The 24,450-nt window shown below is 38.0% G+C and overlaps 1 protein-coding gene across 1 annotated transcript in view; it reads left to right on the top strand.

Moving 5' to 3' along the window:
* LOC136029559 (protein PALS1-like) overlaps positions 1-24,450 on the top strand; it is a gene marked incomplete in the record, with an annotated part of 254,054 nt that overhangs the window by 43,961 nt on the left and 185,643 nt on the right. The window contains 2 exon segments of the mRNA XM_065708038.1: positions 9,085-9,165; positions 18,153-18,365. Coding sequence (XP_065564110.1) covers positions 9,112-9,165; positions 18,153-18,365 — 267 coding nt within the window.

Raw genomic sequence — 24,450 nt, 5'->3', positions numbered from 1 at the left:
GATTTGTTGGAGACCGTTGGCCAAGCGGAAAATCGCCGGTTTTAACTGAGGGGGGCACACACGAGGGTGCTACGTAATGATGGTACACACGTGAGATATGACGCAATCTTGCGTGACTTGATGGATTTATTGGGGGTGAGGTAATCTTACGGGACTTGGTAGACTTACTGAGAATGACGTAATGGCTGCGCACACGTGGGTGTTACGTAATGATATCGCACACGTTGGTGTTACATAATGACGATGTACACTTTTGATGTTACATAGCCATTTGAGAAATTCCATTTTAATTCATGGTGTTTTTTTCTCAGGGAATATTTACTAACTGAAGATTTTTTTGTCCCCATTAGGATTCAAAAGAGAATCACGCACGTGATTCCCTGCCCGCCTTCTAGAACGATTGAATTGTTCGCATGTTTCCTAACCATCATCACCGAGCAACGCAATTATCTAGCAAAGCTATTGATTTTTCATATATTAGATAAACCTGCATGCTACATTACATTAGCGCTCTAACGTGACCAGACAGGTTGAGTTACATAGCAGATATTACAAAACATTGACTTTATTATTTCACTAGCTGTTGGGGTGGCGCTTCGTGCCACCCCAACACCTAGTTGTTGGGGCGCTTCGCCCCCCCCAAGCCCCTCGCGTGCGTAAGTCGTTACGCGCCATTGTAGTTGTGTCCCTGTGTCCCACCTGTGAATATTATATATATATATATATATATATATATATATATATATATATATAATATATATATATATATATATATATATATAATATATATATATATATATATATATATATATATATATATATATATATATATATATATATATATATATATTCAACTACGTAAAACTTGCGAATATACAACATTCTTGGCTGTCCCATTGTCTGTACATATAAATAGATTGTCAGGTTTACCGACTCTTGAACATGCAACATATAATTGTCCATGGGAAAAACAATCTGTATTCAGATCTATACCTCGTAATTCTAATGATTGCCCTCGAGCTTTGTTGATGGTGATTGCTAATCGAACATTCCCTGTTTCCCCGTCAACATTTATAAATCCCCCTGTGCCCCCGGCGTCCCCGTTGTTGTTGTTTCCCTGTGTCCGGTCGTCATTTGTGTCCCGGTGTCCCAGTCTGTAATTTCTCTTTGAGTGTCGCGGTCGTCATTTATATTTCCTGTGTCCCGGTGTCCCGGTCGTCATGTCCTGGTCGTAATTTATATTCCCTGTATTCCGGTCGTCATTTGTGTCCCGGTGCTTTGATGACGGTGATTGCTAATCGAACATTCCTTGTGTTCCGGTCGCTTTCTCTTTGAGTGTCCCAGTCGTCATTTATATTCCCTATGCCCCGGTGTCCCGGTCGTCATTTGTGTCCCGATGTCCCGGTCTGTAATTTCGTCAGTCTACAAACATGATGTCAGTCTATGGACAATTATATGTCGACCCATGTCGACCCATGGACAATTATATATTGCATGTTCAAGAATCAGTAAACCTGACAATCTATTTATATGCACATACAATGGGACAGCAAAGAATGTTGTATGTTCGCATGTTTTACGTAGTTAAAAACATATATATATATATATATATATATATATATATAATATATATATATATATATATATATATATATATATATATATATATATATATATATTATATATATATTCACAGGTGGGACACTTGGACACAACTACAATGGCGCGTAACTAATATGGCGCGTAACGACTTACGCGCGCGCGGGGGCTTGGGGGGCGCGAAGTGCCCCACTAACTAGGTGTTGGGGTGGTGCGAAGCGCCACCCCAACAGCTAGTTATATATATAAAAATAAGTTGTCTGTGTGTGTGTGTCGAGTGACGTCATGTTTGTGTGTCGACTGACGTCATGTTTGTCGACTGACGAAATTACAGACAGGGACATCGGGACACAAATGACGAGCGGGACACCGGGGAATATAAATGACGACCGCGACACTCAAAGAGAAAATACAGACTGGGACACTGGGACAAAAATGACGACCGGGACACAGGGAAACAACAACAACGGGGAAGCCGGGGGGCACAAGGGGATATATAAATGACGACGGGGACACAGGGAATGTTCGATTAGCAATCACCATCAACAAAGCTCAAGGGCAATCATTAGAATAATGAGGTATAGATCTGAATACAGATGGTTTTTCCCATGGACAAACACATAAAGGGACAAACATACACACACATACATAAACACACAGTCAGACACAAAGCCCCACAAAGTTAGTTACACAGGCACGGAGAGAGAGACAAAAGACACAGATTGAAAAATACACAAAAACACATACCCACAACCACACAGAGTCGGACACGCAGTCACACACAGTCTTACACACAGACACGGAGTGACACTAAAACACAGAGGGAAAAAAACACACACATAACCACACAAAATCGGAAACACAGGTGGGAACACATTCAGATCATCAAGTATGGAGAGAGAGAGGGAGAGAGGAGAGAGAGAGAGAGAGAGAGAGAGAGAGAGAGAGAGAGAGAGAGAGAGAGAGAGAGAGAGGAGAGAGAGAGAGAGAGGAGAAGAGAGAGAGAGGAGAGAGAGAGAGAGAGAGGAGAGAGAGAGAGAGAGAGAGGAGAGAGAGAGAGAGATGAGAGAGAGAGAGAGACAAAAACACACAGAGCGAAAAGCAAAAACATACACAACAACCATACGCAGTCAGACACACAGGCACACGCACACAACGCCAGACACACTAGCACGGAGAGAGAGACAAAAACCAACAGAGGAAAAAAACACACACAACCAGACAAAGTCAGACACACAGGCACACACACACGGTCAGACACACAGTAACAGAGAGAGAGAGACAAAAACACACATACACAGCCACACTAAGTCGGACACACAGTCAGACACGCTGAGGGAAAAACAAAAAGAGGGAACAAACACAGCCACACAAAGCCAGTCACACAGGCATACACACACACAGTCAGACACACAGGCACGGGGAGAGAGACCAAAAACACACAGAGGGAAAAATACACACTACCAAACAAAGTCAGACGCACAGATACACACACAGTCAGACAAACAACGAGGAGAGAGGGACAAAAACAAACAGAGGGATAAACAGACGGACACTCACATACACAGCTACGCAAAGTCAGACACACGGATACACGCACAGTCCGACACAAAGTGTTTTTTGCATTTAAAGCAGGGATAGGGCTATCATTGAATGCTGGGATAAGGCTGTCATAGAAGTGCCTAAGGTGTCACTACTTTTTTCTGCTACCCGAAGGATTGAAAATTCAGGGCAATCATAGTATATAAATTTGTCTTTAAAGCGTTACGATGTAAGTTTTGATTACCCCTTGCTATCATTACTTTGGAAAATTTTCAGTTTTTGGGGTAGCAGGAAAAGAAGTATTATTTACTCTTTCAGCGCGGCTGTAGGTCAAGTCATTTTTTAAATACTATAATTTAGCTCTTTTTAGCCTTTTTTATAAGTCTTGATACAATCATATATGGGCAAACCTTTTTTTGTAATTTTTGGGTTTTTGTTATTATTATATTTTTTTGTAATGCGAGCCAAGAGTACTTAAGGCACAAGAACACTGTCTGCAAAATTTCTAGTTCTTAATCATTTAATTATCATTATTCAAGTGTTAACTATTCAATACTATTCAACCTCGGTTTATCCCTTTTCGCTCTTCCATATATCATATTAGCCATTCAGAACTAAAGTCCGTGTGGTATTTTAGTCTGGGGCCACGTATATGTCTCGTTTAAAAATACCCTGATACTTATTTTCTTTTGTGATTTGATCATTGAAGACTTTGACTTTGATAAGTGGGTTTCCCGAGCAAACGAAGTTGAATAAAAGAAATTAAAAGAGATGCAACGATTGCTTGTAATAACGCACGTATTATAGCTGCTTTTAGTCGTTGAAATCATGCAAGACCAAACTATAGAATTGACGCAACAAGTGGGTGAAAGCGGTAAAAGAAAAGAAAGAAAGAAAAAGATGCCACACAGGACACATAGTACGAACTGACGGTGCTGGTCTCCGTTGCGTCACTCTTCCGGCAGAAAGTAAAATGGGGGCTGGAGGATGGACTATGATGGCAGTGCCAATGGTGCGGACTTGAAAATTAATAAGCATAGTTCAATTCAGTTCAGTTCAGTTTATTAACATGAAAATGAATGGACAACAATAACTCCCTACAAGGCTCCAAGGCCCGTTACATAGGGGTTAAAACAAAAATAAATACCAAATAAAGAGTAGGCGACAAATAATAGGGGATACAAATTAAACAGGAGAAAACCATCTTGCCAGTTGGCTGTATGAAATTTAGAACTTTATCTATAAGAAAACATAATACCCTTTATTTCTTTATTCCCTTTGAATGAATCAAATATCTAAGTGAATAGAGGAAAAACAAACCTTTACGCTGTTATCAATAGGTAAGTTCCAGATTCTACCAGAAGAAGAGTACCATTCTGTACTACCGCTTACTCTTCATGCATCATAACCTTCTGGGTAGCAAAATCGAATCCTTACAATAACTCTAAAACCCAACCATTATTTATTACAAATTGAATTTCATTACTATACACATTTCATAATAACAAAAGAATTGCTACCAAAATCTAGTCATTGGTTCTAGTCGTTTACCTACCCCCTCCAGAAAATATCTCCCCGGAAATAACCTCCGCGGCGCGGGAAATCCCCCCTGACGAATACCCATGGAAAATACCATCCCCCACCACGGAAAGTAGTCCCCCAGAAAATTAAGCCCCGCTGAGAATAGAGTTTTCCAAATTGGAGAATTTTATTTGAATTGCTTCTTTTTTTTGTTTCGTTGAAAAGTGTTAGCAAAATTAAAAAGATGAATTTACACACCATAAGCATCTTAAAAACGTAGAAGAAAAAAAAAACACAGGTCCATTTTTGTTGAAAACGCTTTCATATGAACTTATGCAATTTTCGGCAGCAGAGGGTGCCAACTTAAAAAGAAGAAGAAGAAGAAAATATAGGCGAAAAATCATGAAAATTAAGTTAATAAACATATGGCACGAAAAATTTTAAGAAAGTTTGGCTCTCCTTTGAAGTTATAGTTGGCTTTGGGAATCAACAAATTCTTATTATTTAAGTTTTTACGGACGAAAGCGTTATCAAATTCTACACGTTTGTTTTTCTTATCTTTTAAGTATAAAACTCCCACAAACCGTCGTAATAAATAAATAAAACCCAATACGAACAGAAATTATGATAGATAACCAAGTCAACTCAAAACGAGCAACGTGAGCCAGCGGAGGATAAGCGCAAGTTATTATATTTATTAATTTTGTCATCCGAAGGGTTTCGGTCAAAACCCTACGCATATTATCAAATAAGTGGTTGAGCACTCTTGGTGGAACATGAGCTCGGCTCTCCTTTGCCAAAACCTAGTATCGGCTTTAAGCTAATAACTTAGGTAATTTTAAACTAGTTTATATGTCGTAGAAATATGTCGTATATGTCTGAGAAAATCGGAAAATGGTGATTTTTTGCTTTTGGAAGGGGAGAAATACGTGAAGACACTTTTCTGAAGTGCGTTTTCTTTCGGCTCTTTATCACTACGTTTTGTGCCGGACTTGAGTGCTAGATTTTGCGATTCCCGTTTATCCGTACTAGGTTTTGGTGGTGAAAAACCGATGAAACCGATAGATATTAGAACAGTATCTGAGAAGGTATGGTAGATAGAAAAATTCTTAGATCGTCTTTGGATTCGTATCGAAATTAGTGGAGATCCATTCTTAACTCGGAATCGATTCTTTGTGTAGATGCTAGCATCTACTTATTTTTATTTTTATTTTATTATTGTCCTTAGTGATAAATTAAAAAAAAGATATAGAGCTTGACTCTAATAACCTACATATTAAGTGATATTTGACGGAAGTGACTGTGAAAAAACTAATCTGAACAAGGCGATTGTTCGCTAAAAGGAAGGAAACTGCAAAGGAAGAATAATGATGCGCACGTAACATGCTCTGTTAGGATGAAACTTTTCACTATCATTTGTTTTTTAAGCAAACTTAATTCTAATTTGAATCACAACGACTAATGAATGCACAGCCAGTGGTGGTACTGGCCTCTTTTGCCGGAGCAATATCTTGATTAGAGCCTCCCTTCCTGTCTCCCATAAAATTTTTGGGCTAAATTATAGCAAGTGTTTCATTTATTAACACATTAATTTCCAATCTATTAATTAATCGATCATTTATTTTTTCAATTTTTATTTAAACATTTCGCTATTAATAAGTATTTTAGTTTAATTGTTGTAAATATTAATATTTATATATTTTTGGTTTTACTGTTATTTTATTAATTAGCTAATAATTTATTAATGATTTTGATTTATTTAACTACAAACTCTATTTTATTTTAATAAAATCAAAATTTCAAAGACAGCAAAATTATTGTAGCGGCTAGATTATTTATTTGAAATTTTGCTCCCCAGAAATTTTGCGTTCCTTAAATTTTTAGCCCAGAGCAAGTTCCACATTCCTAAGGCCACCTCCCTCTTTACATAGCCCTGCAACCCCTGACAATCTAAGCGCTAGTCACCAAGCATCGCTTTCTAAGTATTGCTTCATTATCCCCAGGCTATTTTCTTAACCTTAGATCACCAGGCTCTTCTTTTATTAGATCTAAGCCTCGTCGTTCTACCTCTACTAAAATGCCAACTTTTGTCCCTATTTATAAAAAATTATGTTCCTATAAGAACAAAATTTTCCCCTTTTTTGTCCCTTTTTTTCTCTTTAGTTATTTGCTTCGGCGTTAGGCACTTACAATCTAATTTTTGTTCAATTCGGACGCATAATTTTTATTAGCTATTTATTCAAATATCTAGAATTACATTCAAGTAACCTATTCTTATACGGTTTTTGTTTCTTATTTTGAGGTTTTCTCAATGTCCTAAATCTTTAAATTCTGTTTCTGACGCATAATTTGAATTTGGCTGTGTCATAGCATGTAATTTTTCTCGTGAAATATAACTTCTTGGTTTTCTCAATCGAATAGCTATTCCTTGTTCATTTTATTACTAGCTGCTTTTTTAAGCATCCTCTTCTCTAGAACTACGAAATTCAACAGAAATTATAGAAAATGAAAAAATCATGAGTCGGATTTTTGGCAATTATGCACGAAAAACAACAATTGAAAAATAAAAAAAATCTAATATCTTCATAAAAATTTTTCAAGCTTCATGCTATGGAACTTGAAAGTTTAACCGGTTTTCTAGAACCGGCAAAACCGGTTCTTGTACATAATATTCCATGGCATCATCGAAGGTTTCCTAAGGTGTTTGAAACAAGCAAAGCCAGGTAGTTATTCTGGCAACCGGCTCTTTAGAGCCGGAAAACCGGTTCCTGTGCTTTTTCTTCCAAGCCAAGGCTTCCTAAGGTGTTCGAAACAAGGAAAACCAGATACATATTCAGGTTTAAACGTTCTTTATAAGCAGCAAAACCTCCTTTTGTGCTCGCCCTTTAAGTACCTTAATCTCCTCTCTAGAGTAAGTTTCTCAAGAATTCTATGCTGTCTGTTCTAATATTATTAATCGAATCGGGAGATAGGGAGAAAGAGAGATTCTAATTAAATGGTGGTTGTCTCCAAAAGGAGAGAAAAAGGTCTCTCCAAAATGCTTTCTTATATTATTCCTAAAAGAGCATCATTTTAGTTTACTCTCATTCCCCTCCTTAAAGGTCAAATGTATATCCCAAATTGTACACGCATGCATGAAACTTTCCTTCAAATTAATTTAATGGCAAACAGGCAATATCAGCAGCACCAAGCAACGGGATAATTAATGGAGAGTAGGCCTATATAATTTGTGCCATATATTAACAATTAGAGGCTGGGGTAGGGGTAAAGTGATATGATACGGTTTTAGCGTTGATATAAGTATTTTACAGTTTTGAAAGTATTTTTTCAAAATTTTAAAGTTTCCTTCTGGAAAAGCCAACCGCTTTATTTATACCGCGAGCAGGGCTGAATCCAGAATTTATTTCCGGGGGGAGGGGAAGGGGAGAGTAAAAACAAACTACAAAACGAAACAAGTATTTGTTTACATGAATTTTTATTTCTTCTGTAATAGTCCGGCAGAAACGTGGGGGGGGGCGGTGAATCAGACTGAGAACCTCCCTCTTGGATACAATCCTGACCGAGGTAGAGAAAGAGATAGTGCTTTTGGAACGGACAGCCATAAGGGCATAATGACCCAAAACCGCTTAACAAAACAATTGTTTACTTTAAGTACATTAAAGTTCTTTTTATTTACAGGCTGGTATGTATACATTATTTTTTTATGTGAGGGGAGGGATTGGGAAGGCAGCCTCAGCAAAGATAGAGGATTAGGTAAGCTGTGATAAAGTATTATGGTACGCTATGATATAGCATCATAATTTAATATAGTGTTGACATAGTTATGGTATAGTATGAATAATGGTACGACGAATTTATATAGCATAGTTACAGCAATACTTCCCAAACACAATAGCATTGGGGTGTTCCCCCTTCTTCCCCCTAATATTTGAAATAATCTTAAGGTGTTCCTTTGAAGACGGAAAGCGTGTCTTCAAAGGATGTATAACATGTTCACTGTAACATTACCCAACCCAAGAAGATTCCTCCCCATAACAAAAAACAGACCTCGATAATTAAGATTCTTGATACATATGCAATTATAGGTCAATTGTACAAGTTATAACTGTTCAAAATACATATATCATGCCATTTATCTGTATCAAAACAAATATATTTCAAGCATGGGCGTATCCGGGATTTTGTTTGGGGGTAGTTATTTTTTCGGAGGGGAGGGGGTTGCAAAAATCGCATCAAAAATTTGTTTATATGCATTTTGCCACGTTTCTAAGAGTTGGACAAGCATTTTGGGTGTGGGGGTTCAAACTCCCTACCCCCACCCCCTGGAGACGGCCTTTATTTCAAGGCCTGAACGATAAAAGGGAATCATAGCTTATAACAGAACTCTATTGTAAGACAAACTAAAAACTAATTTTCTTTTAGGTTTGAATCTCAACTTCTGCATCACACATGGACATAATGATGAGACAAAATTCTTTACCGTGGAATTCAGACTCGGATTATGTGAGTTAACTTGCCTATAATTGCTCGGGTAATTGAAACTATTGGAAAGTAATTTGCAGTTTTTGTGGTTGACTAATGACAGCAACGCGACTTGACTAACTATGTGAATTTTAACTGTTCCTTTTTGCTGATGATCTAAAAAGTGATAATTATGGAAAATTGGCACCTTCTACTAAAAGTCTTCTCTTCGCCGTGTAACATTAAAACAAGCAAAAAATAAACTGTCATATTTACAAAGGAGTAGATCCACAGGGTGATTTACGGGACACGTCCCCTCCCCCCAGCAGGTAAAAATCATACTAGTAACTGGATCTGAGGGATTAAAACACCAATGAGGAAGCCAAGTTTGTATCAGTGCCCCCTCCCCCCGATATCAATTCTGTACCTGTCCCTGCGTTTACATAAGAGTTGAGTAAGGTTGAAACTAAGAACGACAAATTAAATTGGGTATGTAGCCTAGCAACAGTTGGAAACGGACCCACAACCTGCTAAAAATGGACAAGCTTCTCTGTCCTGCAAAAAAACTGATCTGAAAATCGAAAAGGCAATAATAAGGAAAATAGGAAAAATTATAGGAAAAATCGCAGGGGGGCTATAAGTTAGAATCCTATCTATTTTGAATTTTTCATACCAGATTTTCATCATTAACACACAGGTCTCAGGTCTTATTGTATATTTATTATACTAGACCCAGCTATGGCAACCAGATATGCAGAGGTAGTTTAAGAGTATCTTCACATATATTTTTCTACTTTTCTAAATTAGAGTTTATTTTAATTTATTAACGGCGACCATTCGTGTGTTGTTCATGGAAGGTGAGGTATTCAGAGCCGTCTTTAATAAATTTTGAACAGGTTGAAGCAAAATGTAAATTGACCATGAAAAATTGAGCAAAACGACTGTTTTGGAAAAAAAAACACAAAAAAATGTCGTTTTCAAGCCAAGACAACTTGGTGGTTTGAACCGCCATTCCTCTGTATTTGATCCAGTTTTAGAAATTCAGAAATTCACCTGTTAACTAGTGCTGGCCAAGTGAAAAATAAAGGTAACAATCGTTGGTAGTTTCTGAATTACATTCATAGAGGCTCAAAGTTCCCATCTACAAGACTTTGGAATTTTGTATTTTTAGCAGCCCACTTCATATGTTGAATAATTTCTGTTCGCTTTAAATCTTAATTTTGCTGCTTACTTGCATTTTAAAAAACTTTAAAAAAACAACATTTTTTATGAACAAGCTTGACAATTGTGTTGCCTAAGCATTATTTTATCACATCAGCTTAGAAAAAAGCAATGTCACTAAACACATTTAAATTACACGCCAAGGTAAAAAAAAATGTGTATAAAAAAAATGCGGAAAACTATTGTAGAAGCGAGTTTGCAACCATGATAAAAATATTGCATATATGGCACTAGCTTTGTTCCTAGCTTAAGTCTGACACTTCATATTTAAATCGGCAGGAGGAACGAGACATGAAATATGTCACTTAGTATTCGCTAAGCAAAAACTTTTCAGTCTCAACTGTCTTGAATACAAGGAATAATTGAATTATGAACATTTCCTTATTTATAGCTTGCAAACAAGGGTGGAGCTCCGCTCCCTGGATTCATTCAAATAAACTTCATAGTTGTGTTCGCAATCTAAGGAGGCAGTTTTTTTTGCAGTTTAGCCTCATATCCCTAAAAAATTCTACGGCTTCCTTCCCGTCCCCCAAGGAAAGCCCTTGTTGAGCATAAATTTTGTGCACTACGCTTTCATTTAAATTTTCTGATTCATTTTAAAAAGGATGAGATAAAAATTATCATAACACTCACACAGTCATATAAATGGATTCAATATAGAAATAAATTAATACTTAAAGACAAAGAAAACAAATGGACAGTGATGACGTCTTTGTCAGCTTCACCTTGTCTGTTTTTAAGAAATATTATTATCAAGAAACGTATTATTGTACCATTAATTTTAGGGCTAATTTTTTATTGCAACGCGGTAAAACGAAATTAGTTGCGCGCTTGTACGTAGAGGGGGGGATTTGAAATATCCCAAAGCTTCCAAGGACCTTTAACCACTGGAAAAATGAACACTTTTACTTGAAAGTGTACTCTGACTGTACTCTTGTACTCTGACTTTCTTTTCGACCTTTTTCAGATGTGAACAGATACGACCAGGAAAATGACCCTAATAATTGGCCAAATGAATGATTTGGGACCCTTTATTTTGGGGTGTGTGGATCATTTTCCTCTTGAAAGCGTATTTTTGGACATTTTTATTCTGAGTTAGTGACTAGCTGTAAATTTTTATACAAAGCCATGGGAGAGGGTGACATGTCCATGCCGAAGGCAAACAGGACAGGTGATGGGGCAAAGGACAGGGCTTGTTACCCTCTACTCACTTTGTCCCTTGAATAGGGCATTACTGCTTTCAAGTCCTGATTGAAAAAATCCCTTTCAGGTTTTTGCGTTCACCGTTCCTATACAGGGTGACCAGGAAAAAAATAAATGGGTTGGAAAAAAAGTCGTTCTTTACATAGTCAACGCTAGATCATTGAAATTTAATAAATTTATCTATCCATAAGTAGCTTACTCCTAAAAATAGGATTTAGGATCCAAAGAGAACTATGCCTTAGAAGCTGTTTTCTAGAAGTATACTTTTCGCTGTTTTACTTGCTATCTATCCAGAGGCGCCATTTGGGCCAAATCTTGGGGTGGGCATGAACTCTATCTGCCCCCCTCCCCGATTATGTTTGTGTCGCGTAAGAAAAATGCGGGTTTTGGCAGCACATTGATCGAATATTCTAAGTAAAAATGCATTTCAGCACCCGTGTGTTGCTTGAAAATGTACTGTAACCAAATGTGGAACTCTGCCACACTGACCTCTAAGATTAATTATAACAGCGAAGAATACAATCAACGAGGTTAAGTGATTAAACTGAAAGTGGAAAATTCAACCAGACTACAGGCTGACATTCCTCAGCGAGAAACTTTCTTATTTAAGTAAACAATACGTCGGTGAAAGTAATCTTCATTGTTATGCTGAGGGTTGTAACCAAAATCTCTGTTTTCCTTCAGCAGAAATCTTCCAGATCAAATATATTTACAAAAAGGAAAAACATAACAAGAAAAAAAGTATAACAACATTCAAGGTATCAAGGGGAACCGCCGAGTTTTCATCTTTGCAAAATCGTCAACAAGCTGGTTGTAGTCCAAATTTTTTACTAAATCCTTCTCTACAAATATCAAAAGGAGGTGACTGAGATTATCATCTCCTGTTGTAGACAGCAGGTAGTTTTCCACTATTTCTAGGCTAGAAAACAAACGCTCATTGCTCGCTGTTGTCTCAGGAAGTGTGGCAGCAATACGAAGTACTTTAATTACTTCTGAGTAAGCCACTGGTAATGCCTGAAGATGGTCGGTTATGTCTAGGAAGTTTTCTGGCTTTTTCTCCTTATTTAGCAAGAAACTCTTGGCAATACCAGCTTGAGATTCGTGAAGAATGCTGTCGATATCCAGCTCGCCGTAAAGAGCAGAGAAACGCTTGAGCAGCTCTGTGTCCATAAGTTTGGTTGAGCTTGGATCCAAGGCTTCAAGCGTACTCAGCACTGGCAAGTTATCTGTGAACCTTCTGTCAAATTCAGCTAGTAGACGGTCAAAAGTTTTGAAGTACTCTTGCTTCGTTTCATCCGCCAAAGTAGTAGTCCAATTTCCAGATTCGATGAAATTCGTTCCTAGCGTCGAAGTTGTCACAAATTGTTTCCGATGCTTGTGGTGTTTTGAGTTCTTCAAGGTCGTCCTTTCTGACCAACAGAGGAGGGTCTAGTCGCGGGTCCATTCACAGCAGGTACTTTAATTTCGAGTTCTGTTGCAAACTCTTTAGCCTTCTTGAAAAGCGATACAAATGAAGCATCTTAACGCAGGTCGGTTAGTTTGCTTCTTGTGGCCTGAATCAGGGTGTGCGATCGAGAAATAACCAAGTCGACGGCGACGGCATGGACCTGCTGAAACAGCGACTTCGTCGCTCGCATAATTGCTTCTATGTAGTGCAATTGGAAGCTAACAAGGAACGATTCCATCAAGGAATGATAGGCCAGGAACTGACCTATTTTAGTCTGTCAACTTAGGAGAATTACTGCAAATATTCAGAATTTATAAGATTAATATAATCATCTAGGAAATGGGCATTTGACAGAACTTGAAAAATTAATTATGTATCTAACCTGCTTTCAAAGTATACAATGGTTAATAGCAAATAGTGTTATTATTATGGCCGACAAAGGGCCCTTTTTGGTGGAAGCTTGGGCCCCCTGGAAAATCTGGGGTGGGCATTTACCCACCCCTGATCCTCCCCCCAAATGGTGCCTCTGTATCTATCCCTTGTTTTGGCGATAAGGATTTTATTACTTCTAAGAAAATAATTAACAGCCTAGAGTACCTTTGAAACTTATGTTTAAAATTCACACATCATTAAAAGTCTTTTTGCCAACTTTTTTCTTGAAAGTATGTGCAACTGTTATCCAAGCTTTTATGCAACAATGTCATCTTAACTTCGAAGTGAGTAGAAACCAACAGCTATCACTTAAGAGAATTGTGTCATCAAAACCCACAATATTTGCCATCTTCGTAGATCAAAGGCGCAAGAGTCAAGAGTGAGTAGATGTCCTGGTGTGAAAATGACTCGAATCTTGGCTTTAACAGGTCTGCAAATCTGAATACGACAGCATTACTAATTAAGCTGCATGTTAGCCAAATAAAGTGTAACAAGTCAGTATCTTAAAAACCAAATATTGCTAAAACAGTTATCACAAAATATTTAATTTGCTGTCACAGAATAATAATAAGATGAATTGTAGGGGGGGGGCATCCCCTTCAGGGGGCACTGTGACTGACTTTATTGGCAGTCGCTTTAAAGCGGTACTTATTTATAAACTATAAGAAAAAAGAAGTGGTTTTTGTCTGGTTCTGTTTTTTAGTGTTAACAACAAGGGTTTTTAAGCTAGTATTTATAAGCTAGAAAGTCTCTTGGAATATCTAGTATTGAAATTTGGTGAGGCAAATCCTTATAGGCTAAACACTGGGTAATGTGCTTAATCATTCATTGAATCTAAAACTGGTAACGCCATCTCCGTCTTTTGTATATTTTGAAGTTAGTTGATTAGTTCCAAACGTTTTGTTTGTAACATAATCAATAAAGTATCAGTTTTTTTCATTATCATTATATTCTGAGGAAAAGAAAGATGTTAGACAACGTTCACCGTTTTTTACTCGTAGACTCTATGGATGCAAATTTTGTAACAAGTACAGTATGAAATATCTAACATATCTCCTAACTCTGTAAAGAGGGTATATTATCTCCTAATGACTCAAACTCTGAGCATTCTTACATTAGAAAACCCGAGATCATTTAGATTTCTGGTGGACATAATGTATATATATACAGCTAGCTATGTGTGTATTATAGTGTTCTTCCACTTTATTTTAAAGTATATACAAGGCATATTCTACCCACAAATCGAAGACGCACGAAGACGAAGATCGACTAAAATAGGGTTATTTAATTTATATAATAGTTTTTACTTGCCATCTGTATTTTATTACCGCACAGATGGCATACTGAATTTTCATTTTAATTTCCTTTTCTGGTTAGAAGTGCGTCTCCTATTCCTTTCACTATTTCACCTCCTTTGGTCAAAATTAATTAAAATAAATTGCCCCTCACTCCTAGATCTACGTTAATTGAGGACCATGAGTTGGCCTTCAGACGTAGGTACAGAAGGAGGAGTATACTTGCTTGTAAGTATACTATCATATCAAAATCTAGAATAACACTTTGTGCTTCAATGTCAAAATCAATTTGCTTATCTGCCACATCAGATTAAAATTGCTCCACCTTTTTACTTTTTGAAATCTGTGATATAAATGGTTTTCTCATAACACGGTACGGTTAAGGGTTTTTTGTATAACACGATATTTACTCTGCGCGTTTCATTTTTTTTTTCATTATAGTTTAATTGGTTATATCGTAGCTCATTTTTTGTCACAAACCTTTTAGGGACCTCAATTGGAACCTTTAGATTCCGAGTTCCCGAGTCGAGTAACACTGAATTAACTTCGTATATACCATATTCAACATGAATAGAGACCTTTTTTTTACTTCATTTGGAGTAATTACAAAATCGTATCTCAAGGGATCACGAGTAGTTAGTATGGTGGATTCGTAATCCTGTGTCCGTAAAGATAGGGGATCGAGTCTTAGTGTCACTGGCTATTTGGCTTGAAATAGGTATCAGTAGTGTGACTCTGTAAGCTCAGGCAGAGTACCTGAACCTTTTAAGGACCTTATTTGGAACCTTGAGATTCCGAGTAACCGAGTCGAGTAACACTGTATTAACTGCGTATATACCATATTAAAGAGGATGCATGCCCCTCCCCCCAACCCAGTACAGTTTTCGACTGAGGGGTCATGAAACAGAGATCAGCACTGTTTGCTTGGATTTTAGAGTGTAGTACCGCATCCTCTGCCTTTTAACTGATAAAGGGTACCTGGATGATACAAATTATGTTTCATATTTTTTTCCATTGATTTCATCGTAGCTTATTTTCATAAGCCTTGTTGAATTCTTTAGGTGTTTAGTTTCTTTAGCTTTTTTCTTTGTTTATATTCAATTTTTTATTTATCTGTTTACTTCATTTGTTTTCTGTACAAATGAATGTTATCTTCCAGTAACATTCCCTCCCTTCCACCTTGAGGCAAATTAAAGCATTTATACCCAGTGTAAACCTGGCTTGTATACTTGATTTTATTTGATCAATTTTATTTGAGTTTCTTGGTCTTATTCCTCATTCTCCTAAAATATTTGAAAAATACACTGATGAGTTATATTCGTTGTCCGCCGGGGATATAATTTTTTCAATTCTCTCCTCTGTTTGTTTCTGGAATTACAAAAGTAAACAGTTAATCCTAAGTTTCCTCTAATTGGTGTTTATCCACTAATCACATTTGTTGAAGAATATTTACTCTAAAGGAGATGGGGATAGTTTCCCTGATTAGGAAAGCAATTTTTCTGAGCCTGTATCTCAGAAGACACCTGATCAAAAACTGTATTCAGTATACACCAAAAGGAAGCCACTTACTGGTTTTTGTAGCTGTTTTTCTTATATATTTCCATAAAAAGCTGAAAAGCCGTATCTTTTCTCTCCTTTGAAACTCTGAAAATGTGACATACGCCCTTCAATTTAGAATATGACACTATATGAAAAGCGTTTTTGAGTTAAAAGGTTTTTTTCCTTTCTGCTACAGAAAATACTTGCATATCGATTTAGTTTTAATCCCTTCAACTCGCCCCGAAAGTTTCAACTTAATACCATTAGTCATCTCTGAGATATTGCAGATATGTCCTTTTTACGATCTGGATGCACGTAGTTTCTTTTGGTTAGTTCGACATCCCGCTTGGTATACCATGAAATTTTCAACTTAATACCCTCAGGCAATCCTGAGACATTGCTGATATGGCCTTTTGACAACCCCCATGCACATAGTGTGTTTTCATGTAGTTCAGCATCCCCCTACAGCCTTCCCTGAAGCTTAAGCTTAATACCCTTAGCCTTTTTGGAGACCCAAGATCAAACTTGCCGTCCTTTCCCAATAAAAAACCAATATATATATAACGGCATCTTCCATAACTTGTATCTCTTGTCCTGAGGCTATGGGGGCTCATGCCATCCCCGGTGGCATAGTCATTGGATATTTTGACGGATTTAATCAGAACTACTATTTAAAATTTATGATTAGACGTCTTTGGGGGTGAGGGCGAGTTAGAAACAGGGGGGTATTGGAGGGGAATGGATGCCCTAATCTCCTATGACTCCTAAAAAGTGCACTAGAACTAGAACCGCCCTAAAAAGGCAATCAAATGAACCCCCTTTAAGGCTTCTACGACAAATCCTTCTGTACGAAGTGGCCTGGTAAAAAAACAAACAAATAAATAATGCATTGAAACCACAAAAAATAAATGCATTGAAAAAGGGCACTGGAACTGGAACTGCCATAAAAGGGCAATTGAATGAACCCCCTTCGGAGTTTTTCCGACAAATCTTTCTATACGAAGAGGCCTGGTAAAAACAAAAGAAACAAATAAATAATGCGTTGAAACCGTTTCACTTTTTACTTAGGCAGCGCTATTGCGCTGCATTGTTGTTTGAACATAAATTCTCGTTTCTTGTTTGAACTTAGCCATATGTTTCAAAAAGCGAAGGATCTGGTGTTAGCAATTGAGTTTTTGTGCTGCTTATGATATAAGCTTAAGATTTTGGTCCTGGCAAATTTTTAGTTACTGTGTAAATATTTGCTTAATATGCAAAATAATTTTTGTTTGAACTTTGCCTTGAACTTTAAAAAAGTGAATCGGCTGGTTTAAGACAAAATAATTCCTCTGGATAGCAATTACTTAGTGAACTTTTAAATAGCTCTATCAGTTTTAAATTATTTATGTATTTGTTCAGGTTTGTTCTGGTTCTAATGCCCGCCGAACTACTTCACAGCTTGGATTTTTTTTTATTTTTCATACTAAGTCAAGATTCAAACCGTTTCGCAGTTGCTACAATGAGACTTCTTTGTCACACAGTATATATGAAATGGTCTTTTCATTTTCCCCCTGCTCCTTAAATTTTGACTCATTTTTTTAATGTTATCCTTTCATTGGATAAGTACAGTATAATTTTTTGTTGAGAAATAGGGAGAATTTCATGAGAACATATAAGAAACTAAAGTATAATTGTAGAAATCTTGAGTTCTTCTCGGGGAACATGGTTGGGATCAAAGCCTCACCCAAGTTTGTATGTCCCTTGCATGGGGATACGTCCAGAAAATTTTACTCCTAATATTAATCTGGGGTCCAGTTATGAAAATTTGTATTAACATTTTATCTATATGTATTTTCTGCTAATTATGTTCTGCTAATTTCAGCAGTAGTACTTATGTTTGTAACACTTTTCAGTCTGTGTGGAATCCACGAACCCTTTCAACATTCCAAACATTCCATGGTGGATCAAATGGGATAATTGGTAATGGTATATTACACTCTCATTCAAGGTCAATGCTTGTTGAAGAACCAATTGAAAAGCCAAAACCGAAGAGACTAGCTTCAAGGTCACTGGGTGAGCCTCAAGAATTTATCAGTCTAAACAATGGCACCTTATTAGTCAGAGATGTAAGTTTGTAACATACGTGTTTATAAATATATATATATATATATATATATATATCTGGGTATATGAAAAAAGTTTTTTTTCACAATTAATACTCTAAGCGATTTTTTCCTAAGTTGTGCACTATCTAGATTGTTTTTTCGCACCGAAAAAGGATTTAATGTCAATTTTCAGAAGAAATTATAGTACCGTTTTCGAGGAAAATGTACAGATAAATAAATATAAATATACCATTAATATTTATCTATACATATAAAAATGTACTGTCCGGTGGTCCGTCCGTCTGTCTGTCACTAGGTATGACGTCAATATATAAAAAAAACTAACAAAAAAAAACTTAAAAGAACTAAAAACTATTTTCTATAAAAAAAACTGAAAAATGAAAAAAACTAAAAGAAAACCAAAAAACAAACTGAAATAGAAAACAACTAAAAAAGAAAAAAAATAAAAGAAAAGAAGAAACTTGAAAAAACTAAAAAAGAAAAGAAAAAAACGGCACCAATGAACGATGGGATGATAGATGTAGTCAAACACGATCTGTCAGCAGCATCCTCTACTGCAATCTTCAGCCAGTCCTTATCTCAACGACTTCCGTGTCGGCAAAGCCACCCTAAGGATCCAGGTCATTCTTGAATGTCTGCCAAAAATTCTCTCTTTGGTCACCAGGCTTCCGTTTCCAAGTTTTAAGGGGTCGCAGGTGAGGATATCGCGGGATATGGTTCCAGGTGGCCGTTGTAATATGTGTCCCAGGAATTTGAGTCGTCGTTTTTCTTATGATTATCGAGGGGGGCCTTCTAGGAACAACGCCGTCGATTCTAAGCGTTTGATATATAAGACCATCGGCTAACCCGTAGTATATGCCTCATGCAGCGATGGTCAAATACTTCTAGTGAACGTGTTTCTTTGGCCTTTAAAGGCCAAGTTTCACAGGTATACAGCAGGATCGATCGAACAGTTGTCTTGTAGACTTTCATCTTCATTTTGATGCAAATTTTATGTCTATTCCATAGCGACTTTTTCATGCTTGCGAAGACATCTCATACCTCTCCTATTCAAGTTCTAACGTCAGCTTCTGCACATCCGTTTGGTGTTAGGAAAGAACCAGGGTAGCGGAACTCCTCAAAAGTCTCGATGGTTTCGCCTTCTAGTTGGATATCTGGGTGGTTTGGGGTGTTTGCTTTCATAATTTTTGTTTTAGACTTGCTGGTCATGATTTCAGCTTTCATTGATTTTCAGGAGACATTGTTGACCATATTTTGGAGCTTAGTTGACGAGCTACTCATGAGACCCACATCGTCTGCGAAGTCGAGGTCTGTCAGGGTGATTGGTTTGTCTTCTCTCTGATTGACGATAAACCCTTTGTGGATACAAAGTGAATTTTCTATTATCCAACCATTATGCAATTGAACAGAGCTGGCGAAAGGGGGCACCCCTGTTTGACCCCTGACTCAACGTCAAATTCCGTTGCTTTGCCGTCGGTACTTACTGTCGTAACTGTAGAGTCAAAGACTTTTTTGAATATCTCGATCAGTTTTGCTAGGGCAAAGTCTTCCACCGTGAGCTTCCGAAGCTCGGTCCTGATAAGGGAGTCAAAAGCGGCAGTAAAATCACAGAAGGTGATGATAGCAGGCAATTGAAATCTCTCGCTCTGCTGTTGGGTGAGGCTGAGGGTGAGAATTTGATCTTGAGAGCCCTGCCAGGTCTAAAATCTGCTTGTTCTAGTCTCGTCAGCTTGTTTCGGCCGTCCTTGAAACAGTTCAGGAAGATTATGCAAAAGACCTTCATGGCATGGTCTAAAAGTAATAGACCTCGGTAGTTCGAGCAGACTGCCTCGTCTACTTTTTTATACACCGGTATAAGTACCGAGAGTATCCAATCTCTTGGGAAATAGGTGATGATAGCAGGCAATTGAAATCTCTCGCTCTGCTGTTGGATGAGGCTGAGGGTGAGAATTTGATCTTGAGAGCCCTGCCAGGTCTAAAATCTGCTTGTTCTAGTCTCGTCAGCTTGTTTTGGCCGTCCTTGAAACAGTTCAGGAAGATTATGCAAAAGACCTTCATGGTATGGTCTAAAAGTAATAGACCTCGGTAGTTCGAGCAGACTGCCTCGTCTACTTTTTTATACACCGGTATAAGTACCGAGAGTATCCAATCTCTTGGGAAATTCTTTGTCGTCCATACCTCAACTAGCAAGTCTTTCAACTGATATAATAGTATATATATCTCTGCTGAGATGCCATCCTCTCTGGGCGGCTTTGTTATTTTTCATGCTTTTTAGTGCCCGCAGGACATCGGCAAATGACGGTGACTGTAGATCTATCTGGTAGGGCTCCTTCGGTACACTTTGGAAATCAGGTAGATCACACGGAGTTTTTATGGGATTAAGGAGATCGGAGAAATTTTTTTTCCACCTCTCAAGGTGGTCTTTTTCTATCTGAATAAGGTTGCCCGTTTTGTCTTTGAGAGAGACCATGATGGTTGGCTTGCCTGTCCCTTCCCTCAGTAGTTTAAATGTTTTCCTTAGGCTATGCGATTCTGCTGCTTGTTGCATATCAGAAGCTATTAACAACCTTTATTTTTCCCTGTCGCTACGAGAAGACTTTTTTGTCAGCTTGCGAGCAGTTCTTAGGGGTTCTCTAGGGCCACTGAGAAGGTACCGTTTCTTTTTCACTAGTTCAATTGTGGTGTCCGAGATTAGGGCCTTTTTTTCCTCTTGGTGTGACCAAGAACCTGTTCAGAAACCTCTTGTATCAGGATCACAAGAGTTTTTTTTAGCAGCTTGCGAGCAGTTTTTAGGGGCTCTCACGCATCAACCCACAAGCAATCCAATTGTTTCATCCCTTAGTTCTATGAAAGACTACCTTAGTTCTGCCCTAGGAATAATGCATGGACGGATGATAAATAGACTTACCTATAAACAAATGAGCTGAATTCATATTTATTGAATCCTAATAAGGGCTTATACCAGATTTTTCCCTCCCACTCACTCGGACTATCTGTCTTGGCCTTTTCTACAATTGGCCATGACTTGATCCCCACGACTGCTTGATTTTAATTCAAATTTTCTTTCCATCTCTCAAGGCGTTCTTTTTCCGTCCGAATAAGGTTGCCCGTTTTGTCTTTGAGAGTGTCAGTGGAGATAGGCGGCTTGCCTTTCGCTTCCCTCAGTAGTTTGAACGTTTGTATTAGGCTATGCGATTCTGCTGCTTGTTGCATATCAGAATCTGCTTGCAACCATTATTTTTCCCTGTCGCTATGAGCAGCCTTTTTTTTACCAGCTTGTGAGCAGTTTCTAGGGGTTATTTAGGGCTACTGAGAAGGCACCGTTTCTTTTCCACAAGTTCAATTGCAGTGTCCGAGATTTAGGGTATAGGTTCCTCTTGGTGTGGACAAGAACCTGTTCAGCAACCTCTTGTGTCAGGACTTTCAGCTTGGAAAGCCATCGTCTTTGATGTCGTCAGTAAGGACCCCAAGTCGGTTGCTAAGCTGTAGCTCGAAATTAGCCTTTATTTGTGTGCTCAGTGGTTTCGATACATCATGATCGATGGGTTTTTATCTTCTTGTTATGCGTGCTTAGTCTTTTAATGAATTTACAGATGAGAAGAGAGTGATCGGAGCCATTTGTTGAGCCTGTGTCTGCGCCTCTGTAGACTCTTTTTATCCAGAAATGTGGTCTTCCAGCGGCTTCAGACGAGGAAGTGGTTGATCTGGGCTTTGGTAAACTCGTCTTTAGACCTCCATGTCACAAGGTGGTGATTCTTGTGCTCGAACTGGGTTTTAACCAGACATAAGCTATTGTATTTGGCAAGCTGTAGCAACCCCTCGCCGTTCGAGCGTCTATCTCCGATGGAATAATGTCCGATCACTCCTTCGGTGTTTGTATCTGTTTATCGACTCTTGCGTTAAACTCATCAGCGACAAATAGTCTGTTGCGTCCTGAGACAGATTCAAGTATTCTCTGCAGCTCAAAGCAAAATGCATCTTTGGTGTCATCAGGACTATCTCTGATAGGCGCTTAGACGGACAATATAGTCACATCACTGCTTTGGCCTTTCAGTCTCAGGGTAGAAATTCTTCTACCCTGAAAAAAAATTCTTTTTCTTAGCTGACACTGGTTGCCAAGAGATAGCCGATGATGCAGCAATCGGGTCCAGGAGGAATCCGACTTCGTGTAGATCGCTCCCATTAGTCGGTCCAGAGTTGTAAAAATTTAAATTTTCTGAATCCATGAGGTCAATTGATTTCGTCAGTATATTGTTAAATCTAGTCTCAGAGAGGTAACATATATTGAGACCATACTTTTTCATTTCATTAGCAAGGAACATCTGAGTTGACTCGGCTTTGCAACTTCTTACATTCCAAGAACCAACTTTATGTTTCTTGATGGGGAAGATTAGCCCACTTTTCGAATCAGGCATCATCCAAACCTGACCAGCGTCGGCTACCGTGGACGCCGTAGTATTAATCATTACATCTGAATCTTCTGTGTCCATTGGTGTTTCATGGGATTTTCTTGACCAGAGGCTCCTCAAACTTTTGGCACCCCGTTGCGTTAGCCGTTCTGTCGATTGGGCTAGGCAACCAGCAGAACGTTTCACTACTCCACCAAGATGAGGTACATTTTAGGGCATTCTTCTAGCCTCACTAGGGACGGGAGCGTGAATCATAGCTACTAGGTGCCAACCTTATCTGAGAGCACTCAAGCTTATTAGGCCCTGTTTCCCCCTGAAAGAACTAGTGGCTGGAATTGACATAAGTGGTTGGTTAAACGTAAGTATTAACCAATGAAAAAAGCCATTTCGTTCGGTGGCTGCTCATCCCAATGAAAGGTGAATCAAATAGGGTTGGACTACACGGAGGTTTAATTTTAATGGGATAGACTTCGACAAGGTTGAGTCGCATGAGGGTTGAATTTCCTGGGACTTGAATTGAACAGGGTTGATCCAAACGGGATTGAGTTGCATAAGGGTTAAGTTAAACGAGAGCTGAGCTGGGGGGGGGGGGGAGTTAATATGGAACAGTAGGGCTAAGTTGCACAGGGGTCGTCTTGAATGAGGGTTAAGTTAAACGGGGGTTTAGTTGAACGGAGGTTGAGTTGCACGAGGGTTCAGTTAAATGGGTGCAGTCACACGGGGTTCACTTAAATGAGGGCTTGGTTTTATGAAGACCCGCTTACAAATGTACATAAAAACGGGGAGAAAAATACAGAAAATCCCCCTTTATGATTTGTTCTTAAGAACCCGCCAAGGAAGAATAATATATAATGATTTAAAAACGTATTTTTTGGATGCCATCCCATCCGTCAAAATCCTCCGGTATCCTTTGAGGATCGGCTGAACCTATTATTTCAAAAAGCAATCTTTAGCTCAGGACTTACGACCGAAAGCCAAATTCATCTGAGTTTTCCCTACAGTAAGATGCCCGCTTAAAAAAGAATAGAAAGAAGGGTAGCACAATTATTTGTTAATAAGCGTGCCGTCAAGAATGGTCAGCAATATTCTTATCATCATTAATATATTAATATATCATCAGCAGTATACATTGAATCAGGAATCTTTGATCTTGTTTTCAAATACTTATATATACTTGTCATATAGTCCTTGATCTGCCTTTGTTTTATAAAACCAGTTGGCCTGCCACATCTATTTTTAGATTATTCATGGCCCTAACCAGAGTGGTTACAGAGGGGGCGTAATTTGATAAACACTAGCTAGATGGCAAGACTATCTTTCTGGGGGTATTCTGAATCAGCCATGATTTACCTAAACTTTAGAAATATCAACTTTCAATGCTAACCAAACTATTTGCTTATTGTATTTTTATAGCTGAAGTAATAAAAAAAGATATATTTCTGACGGAAAACATGTCCCTTAAAGCTGGAACTTTTTTTCTTAGACTAATTATTTTTTATTTGGTTTCAATGCAGTTTGGAAAGAAAAAGTGCAAAATTAAAATAACACCATTCTGGAAAACGATAAAGATCAGCCATTTTAAAGCAATTTCCCACAGCCTCAAGACAAAATTTCCATTTTTAATACTAAGGAACCAATCTCCTCTCGAAAAAGGTAATTTTCATGATAAAGAGAAA

Source organism: Artemia franciscana, chromosome 7 (assembly GCF_032884065.1).
Source record: "Artemia franciscana chromosome 7, ASM3288406v1, whole genome shotgun sequence".
NCBI classification, from domain to species: Eukaryota; Metazoa; Arthropoda; class Branchiopoda; order Anostraca; family Artemiidae; genus Artemia; species Artemia franciscana.
The sequence above is the reverse complement of the archived record's forward strand: the minus strand, read 5'-3'. Positions and strand labels throughout refer to the sequence as shown.